Source organism: Mesoplodon densirostris, chromosome 10 (assembly GCF_025265405.1).
Source record: "Mesoplodon densirostris isolate mMesDen1 chromosome 10, mMesDen1 primary haplotype, whole genome shotgun sequence".
NCBI lineage: Eukaryota > Metazoa > Chordata > Mammalia > Artiodactyla > Ziphiidae > Mesoplodon > Mesoplodon densirostris.
The window spans coordinates 69,352,737-69,361,768 of NC_082670.1; the positions used below are offsets into that span (position 1 = coordinate 69,352,737).

At 49.2% G+C, this 9,032-nt stretch overlaps 1 protein-coding gene across 4 annotated transcripts in view; it reads left to right on the forward strand.

The window, feature by feature from the left end:
• The window catches only part of KLHL18 (kelch like family member 18), a 54,311-nt gene extending 47,056 nt beyond the window's left edge, over positions 1–7,255 (forward strand). For all 4 annotated transcript variants that reach the window (XM_060109427.1, XM_060109428.1, XM_060109425.1 and 1 more), the window contains exons 8-10: positions 1,460–1,564; positions 3,168–3,279; positions 4,016–7,255. In XM_060109427.1, coding sequence (XP_059965410.1) covers positions 1,460–1,564; positions 3,168–3,279; positions 4,016–4,402 — 604 coding nt within the window. In that variant the 3' untranslated portion in view covers positions 4,403–7,255. The remainder of the gene's footprint in view (positions 1–1,459; positions 1,565–3,167; positions 3,280–4,015) is intronic.
• The last annotated feature ends 1,777 nt before the right edge of the window (positions 7,256–9,032 follow it).

Here is a 9,032-nt window from a genome sequence, read left to right on the forward strand (position 1 = left end):
CTTTTCTGCCGTCATTCCCTGTCCTTCTCCAGTCTTCCAGGCTGCTTGCGTGGAGCCTTCTCCCATGCCTTATCCAGTCCACACTGGTCAGCATTTCTTCCCCTTATCTCTTCACACTGTCTTTACCGTTCATTGATAGTTAATCTCACACAGTTTTGTGGCACCTATCAATTCTTCCTTACATTTTTGTTGAACTCCTAAATTGTTACTTTTGTCCACTTCTAGAAGGATAGTGACATGTCTAGTGAGTTTGTGACCTTCCCACAGTCCTCTCCCAAGGCAGGTCCTTTTCCTCTTTCAGGCTGGTTCAGGGACATCGTGTGGATCACTTTGATTTGCTGTGTACATTTGAAAGGGGGCTGTAAAGCCTGGTATAGTTTATTTTCCTATTTGTTAGGCACCCAGATTCATTTTTAATCTTCTCCAGCATCAGGTTTGAAAACAGTGAATCGGGCAGCTTGGCATTCATGTTTAATTTTTCATGAGGCTTTATGTAGAAGATTCTTAGGAGAGCTTGGCATGATGAACAGTGTGGGAATCAGACTTGTGTCATTGAAATCTAAGGCATGCCTCTCTCTGGGCAGCCCTGAGAGGATAGCCCAGGCTCCCCAAGCCACAGCTACTCATCTATACAGTGGTGATGGTGATACTTCATGTAGGATGTGTGAGAGTGGAAAATAGCAAGTGTGGAGCACCTGATGTGTGTAGTAAGTACGAAACAAACAGAGGCTGTTGCCTCACCCACTGAGACAAATTAGGGGACATGCAGGGCCATGTATGTAATGAAAAGATGTCTGTCAAACTTTATAGTGAATTGCGTGGGGAAATCAAGGTAACACAACAAACGTATGTTGAGGGCTTGTTACGTACGAAGCACCACACTAAGTACTGTCAGGGTCACACTGATAGAGACCCCAGTCTTCCAGGAGGTCCCCACTTGTTAAGAGATGGCAGGTCGATTCCTGGTACCCCGTGGGCAGGAGTGTGGCTTGCTCAGTTCTCTAAACCTGGTGCGTGGTGTGCCTCATGAGGGCCTGATGAAAACGTGCTGAACGAATGGACGACTGACAGGAGCTGTGATAAAGGAGCTGCTCTGGGAGTGTGGGGTTGGGAGGGAGTAATTCTTGCTGGGGGATTCAGGATGGCTTTTGGAGGAGGAGAGAGAGGAATTTGACCTGGGCCTTAAAGGTAAATCAGACCCTGAGCACGGCAGGGTGGAAGATGAGCATATCAGGGACTGAGGAGGAGGGAGAGGAAGTAACCCCAAGAAGGGGGGCGGGAGGCAAGAGGAACCACAGGGCAGCTCCTTTCCCCTCAGTGTTACACTTTGCTTAGTCACATTCCTGGGATTTAGGTCTGTTCTAGAAAGAGGCAGTTGGGGGCTAGGTTTACTTCTCAGTGAGCGTGAGAGGTTGCCCCAAGAAGTCTGAGGCCCATCGGGATGACACCTCTGTTTCAGTGCCATGGGGACGGTCGTGCTGGACGGGCAGATCTACGTCTGTGGTGGCTATGATGGCAACTCTTCTCTCAACTCTGTGGAGACCTACTCACCTGAGACGGACAAGTAAGGACTCCAGCTCCCCCGGGGCAACTGGGGCTTGCTAAACAGAGTATGAAAAATCAGAACTGCAGTCTTTTAATCATGCTTCTCAAGGACAGGGAATATCTCACCTATTTAGCCCCTGTAGTACCTTGCATATAATAGGTATTTAATAACTTTTGGTTAAATGAATGAATGATTAAATAAATTCTAAAAACAGTCTGCTTAGATACTTGGAAACAGTTATTAATGCTCTGTACCTCTTAACTAAATCAGCGCATTTTAATAGAAATGCAGGTGAAAGGGGATGAGAAATAGATGAACAGCACTTTCCAAAGTGGGTAAGATAGGATTTGGAAAAAAAAAGTTATGTTTCAAATACTCAAAGAAGCTTGGGAAACATTGATGTCTGTACCACCAGAGGCCTCATCTTCCCATAATACATATTACTATTTTAAAGACTGAAAAATTATGCGGCAGAGAAACCTCTTAACTTCATTTTATCTAACACCTATCACCATCTGGTGGACTTATTTTGCGGAACACTCTTTGGAAAACACTGGCAAGGTTAGCCCGAGTTCTTCGTTTCAGTATTTGAATCTGCTTTTACTATAACAATATAAGCACATTAGTAGAATGGATTCATCACAGTGCTTTTAAGCCAATATTCCATTCACTTAACCAACTTACTATGTATCGGGCAGCGAGCAGGGTGTCTCAGCTCCTTAAGTAGCACCTAGTCTGTTGGGGCCACAGCACAAGATGATCGTCCTCCCTTGGGTGCCTATGTCTAGAGCTCTTGGGCACAGAGTGGGGAGGGCTCCCATCTTCCCCACAGCTGGGGGGGAGAGTCAGGTTGCAGAGATGTCTTCTAAGGGGAGACCCATCGTGGGTAGTGGGAGACGTGCATCCCAGGTCGGGGGACAGCAGGAAGAGAGGCTTGGAGATAAGAAAGAGCTGTGTGTGGTTGAGGAGCATGTGTGGGTGGCGCATGGCAGGAGGCGAAGCTGGAAAGTGGATGAGGACCAAGTGGTAAAGAACCACATTAAGGAACTTGGATTCTGCCTTAGAGGAAACAGGAGTCCTCACTAGAGGACCTGCTGTGCAGGATCAGAATGGGGATGGTCTGAAAGCCAGACCACCTGTAAGGGGACTGTTGCAGTGGTCCAGTGAGAGGCCAGAGCTAGGGCAGCAGTAGTGGGATGGGGACAAGCAGTGACTAGGAAGCAAACCAGGGGGGTCGTGGTGACCACAGAATGTTGAGGATGATGGAGAAGAGGTCATGAAAATGCTGAGATTATAAGTATAGCAACTAAGTAGCTAATGGTCCCATTATCGAGACCAGGGAGTGTGATGGAGGAGCAGATCTATCAGAGAGGTCTTGCTTGGGCAATGCTAATTTTGAGTGCCGGCAGAGGTGACCAGCTATGGGCCCGAAGCTTAAAGTGAGAGGCGGCAGCCAGAGTGAGCCCTTAGCAGAGGCGGTGTGGGAGGCGATAAGAAGTGGGGAGATCATCCAGGGTGAGACGGAGCACAGCACAGTTCCCCTGAATCCTTCTAAGCTGTCTTGGGAGGACAGGAACACCAAATCTCATGGCTCCCCTTCTACTTTGCCTCTTTCCTGAAGGTGGACTGTGGTGACCCCGATGAGCTCCAATCGCAGTGCTGCGGGGGTTACAGTCTTTGAGGGCAGGATATACGTGTCGGGCGGCCATGACGGTTTGCAGATCTTCAATAGTGTGAGTCTGGGCTCCTCCTGGGCTAAGGGCACCTACTCTTGTTATCTTTGAGAGTTATTTTGAAAGGATATTCTTTGGAAAAAGCCTCAGCCTTGCCACTGCTAGGTAAGGTGTCATCTAGAGGCCTCAGGTCATCTGCCACATGCTCCGAAATGCCTCCAAGAATGGGAACCAGTGTGCACAAAGGAGAGAGATAGGGTGTGGCCATACCACCCACACCCCCACCCTGTTCAGTTCCCCAGAGGATGCTGCGTGAGACCCAGTGAAATTCCTGCCCAAAGTAAGCCCAGCCATATACAGAGGGTGAATTTTCAAATAGTTGCATTCTTCTGGATAATTTGTTTGAAATTGCATTTATTCTTTTAAAAAAATCTCAAGAGCCATTTACTGGTCCCTCCAAAGTCAGTCAGTGCTGTGAGGGAACACACTGCATGGATCTCAGGAGACCCTGCTCTCATCCCGGCTCTGTCACTACATAGCAGTGCATCCTGGGCAACTCCTTGATTTGTTTCCTCAGGTGTAAACAGAACTGGTCAGGTTAGGCCATCTCTCTCTCACCTGTCCCTATAAGCCCATGAGCAGGTGCGCAGCTGAGGAAACTGGGCATCGGGCAGAGCACACACTGGCAGAGCTCCTTGTCCCCAGGCCTCCCCCTGGGGCCTGATGCCAGGTGGGCCACCAGTGACCAAGCTTTGGCTTTGACTGTCCCGAACCTGCACCTCTCTCCCCGCTGCAGGTGGAACACTACAACCACCACACAGCCACCTGGCACCCGGCGGCCGGCATGCTCAACAAGCGCTGCCGGCATGGAGCTGCATCCCTGGGAAGCAAGATGTTTGTGTGCGGGGGCTACGACGGCTCGGGCTTCCTCAGCATTGCTGAGGTGTACAGCTCTGTGGCGGACCAGTGGTGCCTGATAGTCCCCATGCACACACGCCGGAGCCGGGTCTCCCTGGTGGCCAGCTGTGGGCGGCTCTACGCCGTGGGGGGCTACGATGGGCAGTCGAACCTGAGCTCGGTGGAGATGTACGACCCAGACATGGACCGCTGGACGTTTATGGCCCCCATGGCATGTCACGAGGGAGGGGTCGGTGTGGGCTGCATCCCTCTCCTCACCATCTAAGGCGAAGGGTGGGATGTGGTGGGGTAGGGATCTGGTACAAACACAGTCACTTCCTTCCAGGGATAGTCCCCCTCGGAAGAGGTGGTGGACCAGAAGACAGGGTGAAATGTGAGCTCGCCAGAGGTACAGTTTTTCCAGGTGCTTAAGTCCTCCCTCCCTGTGCAGCCCTTGTGACCATCAGGCCTAGGTCATCAAGATGCACAGCGTGGGACAGAAGCCCCTCTGGGTCCCGCAGCTGGTGACACAGGACTGCTTTGCTGGTCCACATGTCCACAGGCTCCATCCAAGCCCAGCTCTCACCTGCCACAGCTCTGTGGGTCGCCCATCTGCAGAGTGTCTTCCATCTGACACTCCTTGCCTACTGCTCAGCAGCTGTGTTGTGGCCAGTTTGCGATGGGGTGGCTTCAGTGGCCAAGCGTGTTGGAAACTGTGGGGTGTGGGTGGGAGAGGAGGGACACAGGCCGGGTTGTCCTCACTGCAAGGCTGCAGCCACAGCAGTGCTGGTTGCACACACGCACCTCCTCCTCCCATCCGAGTGCACCGAGAATTTTGTCTGCATTGCTGAGTAAGCAGGAAGAACAGAAGCTTTTCCTGTGTCTAATTTTGGGATTTCAGTGAGGTCTTTTTCATCTTGTTCAGGAGAAACAGAGGGAGAGGATAAAAGATACTTGAAAGAAACTGAAGGAAAGTTAAAGAAACACTTGAAAGAAACTGAAAAGAAAAATAATTTTTTAAAGTGAACATTTTTTTGCAAGAAGAAAACATAAAAGACACTAGAGGCAAATATGTGTTTAAATGGAAAACCACCCAACGTGAAAAGGGTGGTATCCGCTCCCACGTTCGGATCCCAGGGTCCTAAGGCCTCGCATGGCACTCGGGGTTCCCTCTGAGCCCCTGCGTGTCCAGAATCAGTGCGCACTCGACCAGTCCTGTAGCAAGGTGCTCGTGGGGTTTGTCTTCACACCCACTATCAGAGGACTTTTTTAATCGTAGGCTTAGTGAGTTGGCTAAGTTACTGCCACTCTTCTAGGTGGGAGCTCCAACTTGTCGCTGGAGGCTCCAGATGCCCCTGTGGTTATCTCCCACTGCCACCATGGCACTCATGCAGATTCCCACCCCACTTTCATTCCTTCCTTATTTGACCAGCAGGAAACAGCAGGTCTGGCCAGATTCTCATTTGCCCATCTATCATTCTTGGGTGGTTTTCTTCATCGTGATGCTTCTGAGGTACATTGACCATTTGTACCTCTAGAACCTAACCAGAGACTTGGTCCTTCCACCAGCCACGGCTGGCGTGGTCCAGTAACCTTATCTACCCTGCCAGTCCGCTGCTCCTCCATCCACTCGCCAATTCCAGGGGTCTGGTCTCCCCTCCAGCCCTTGGCAGACTGACCAGCAAGGTGGACCTTTATATTCTAGCAAAGCTGGCTTAATGACATAAAGAACTAAAAGCCGAAAGAATCTCTTGCTGCTGCAAAGAACAGATTTTATATTTCTTCCTATGATCTTAGCTAATGACCTCTTGAAGAGACTCCATGCTCCTCCTTCCTCCTCCCTGGATGGGACCTTGATGCTGCACAGTGGGACCCCAACAGGAGGACTCTTCTCTTACCAGTGCACTGGGCAGTGGAGCTGTCCTTCAACTGCTGCTGCCAAAATTCGGTTTTCTAAAATTCTTCCAGTAGAGACTAAAAGAGGATACATTTCCAATGCAAGACTGGGTCTCAGGGTCCCAATCTCTACTTGGTTGGTCTCCTGCCCATCGCTGCCTGCCTGGGTGTCCTGGAAGCCTGTTCAGAAAGGCACAATGTGACACCTGAGACATCTCTCCTACCCTGGAACTGTGAGGTTTACCAGTGTGTGCAATCGCCATGTTTCCAGAGGGAAGTACCTTTGTTACCTGCCACTTAGGAGCTGGGCCTCTGCTAAAAGCACTTGAAAATGATGTTTTTATTTTAAAAGACTTAACAATCTGATATAGTTTAGCCTGGGCTCGTGGTAGAGCTCTGGCATTTCTCGCTCCCTGTCGGTTTGCCTGTTAGAGGTAGACTTGGAAGGAGGGCAGGGTCTGTGTTTCCTTTTAGAGAGGAGTTATCAGTGCTTGTATTCTTATTATAAGCCCCTTTCTTTTGTGAATTTGCAACAGCACTGACAAACCTGGGTTGTGAATGTGTTAAGAATCAGCCAGTGGGCCTCACCAGGTCCTTAGGATGCTGACCCAGATTTTGCCATTGGGGTTGAGAGATCATTTTCCCATGATCTGCTGCTCTTGTGATAGCCTTCCCACATCTACTCCCACCTCCTGGTGTAGAAGTTACACTGCTCCACCTGGGGTCAGTGTTTCCAAGTAAGGTGAAGCCAGTGCCTTGATCTGGGCTCTGAGCACAAGTGAGCAAACACTAACATTTTCACACTCTCCACAGTTGGTTCCTCAGTCTGATGGTGATGACTGTTTACAGGTGGCTGGTCTGATCCTTTGGTGTTGGAGCCTTTCCAGTAAAACCATGAAAAGAAGAGATGCTACCCCTAGATATTGTGAAAAGGGTATAGGGCAGATACTGTGGACAGTGAACCTTGGGGTCCAGCCCAGCTCTGAGCAGAGGACTGTGGCATTTGCTGTCCTAGGGTATTTCCCCTTAGATAACACAAGGAGCCTTCTCTTCTGGGTTTCATCCGAGAGCAAAGCCAGGATGGGAGCTGAAGTCCAACCTTTTGACTTGGCCACAGAGATGTGAGTAGGTAGGAATTCTGATTCCCCCTCCCCCCAATTTATTGTTTCCCAGAAAAATCTTAAATTCCTTTTATTTATAGAACGCATGTCTTTTGTGTTAAGAAACCAAAGAGAAATAAAGAGTACACTCGTAATATCTTCTTGCCCTTTCCTGATTTTATTCTTTTAAATTAGAGGTAAGTCATATTTTTATTGTAATTCAGTGAAAAAATATTGGACAAAGTGAAAATCTTTCTGTGAAAATAAGGAAAAAGCCCAGCAGCATGGCAAAAGTAGGCTTTGGAGAGACGTGTATTTTATAAGAATGGGTTCTGATGAAAAATACATGCAAAAGAGTTCATGAGCGTGTTGCATATTTGCTCCTGTCCGGATCACCACTTCTCTTGGATTTCCCCTTTTCTTCACTCCTTGCTATAAAACTCCTAGAGTTCCTAAGTGGAATGTGACTGCCTGTGACCGCCTGGAGCCAAAACCCCCAGCTCCTTTTTTATACCTCCAAGCCAGAGGTGCTTAGCTTTGGTGCACATAAAAGTCACTGGAAATTTTTTAAACCACAGGTTGACTTGTAGAACCCTCCCCAGAGACCAATTCCCTAGGGCTGGGGTGCAGCTCAGGCCCTTGTGCAGGCAAGTTTCCGCCATGGTTGGTATGCTTATCCCGGTGTGAGAACCGGACTCCAGTGTTTAGTTTCCTCTTTCCCAGATAGAGCCACATTCCGGATCTGCCTTCCTGAGATTGCATCCTGGTTACTGTGGTGGTGGATTTTAGGAAATTCTTCATTCACACTTTACCAAAAGTCAGCTTATGGTCAACCTCATCCAGTGGGTAATGGTTGTACTCTTGGATGACAACTTTCTTTTTTTTGTGTGTGGCTGTGTTGGGTCTTCGTCGCTGCATGTGGCCTTTCTCTGGTTGTGGCAAGCGGGGGCTACTCTTCGTTGCAGTGCACGGGCTTCTCATTGCGGTGGCTTCTCTTGTTGCAGAGCATGGGCTGTAGGCGCGCGGGCTTCAGTAGTTGTGGCATGCGGGTTCAGTAGTTGTGGCTCGTGGGCTCTAGAGCGCAGGCTCAGTAGTTGTGGCTCACAGGCTTATTTGCTCTGCGGCATGTGGGATCTTCCCAGACCAGGGATTGAACCCGTGTCCGCTGCATTGGCAGGCAGATTCTTATCCCCTGTGCCACCAGGGAAGCCCTGGATGGTAACTTTTTAAAAAAGTTTTTGGAAGGGTATGTCACTCCCACATACACACCCCCCCCCCCAGCACGTTTCACATATAAATACTGTTGATTCTCACTTGGTCCTCTCAGTAACCTCTGTGCAATAGGTGACATAGCTCATTTTAACATAAATTTTCTCAGAAGGGCTGAATAACTGACCTGATTCATCAACTAACTGGTAGTATCGTCAAGAATTGAGACCAGATCTTCACATTCACAGTCCAGTTCACCTGAGGAAAGAGCAGTGTCTTCGTTCTCTGGAGCAGCTGATCCATCCAGCCTCCATGCCCCGAGTGTGGAGGTCTGCTGCCCAGTACTGTGATGGCCTTCGAGAAGCAGACTGAGCAGCGAGAGAAAGAGAAGAACCCTGTTTGGATTATGGAAACAGGTACCTTTGTGTTGAAACAGGGGAAACCAGATTATCTGTGGGCTCTACTGTGGGAGAAAGGTCAAATGCCTCTAAAGTATTAACAGCCCTTTCCATGTAACCTACACCCCTTTGCTCAGAACCAAAGAGCTCATGGGTAGAGAGTGGACCAGTGAACTTTAGCTAGACTCATCTGCTTGACTTTCCATTTCTCTGTTGTTGTTGTTCTTTGAACTACTCTGCTTTCCCAACTAGCAGCAGAGCCCACTCCTCTTCACCCCAAAGATCAACAGTACTGGTTTTTACTGCTGCTCAC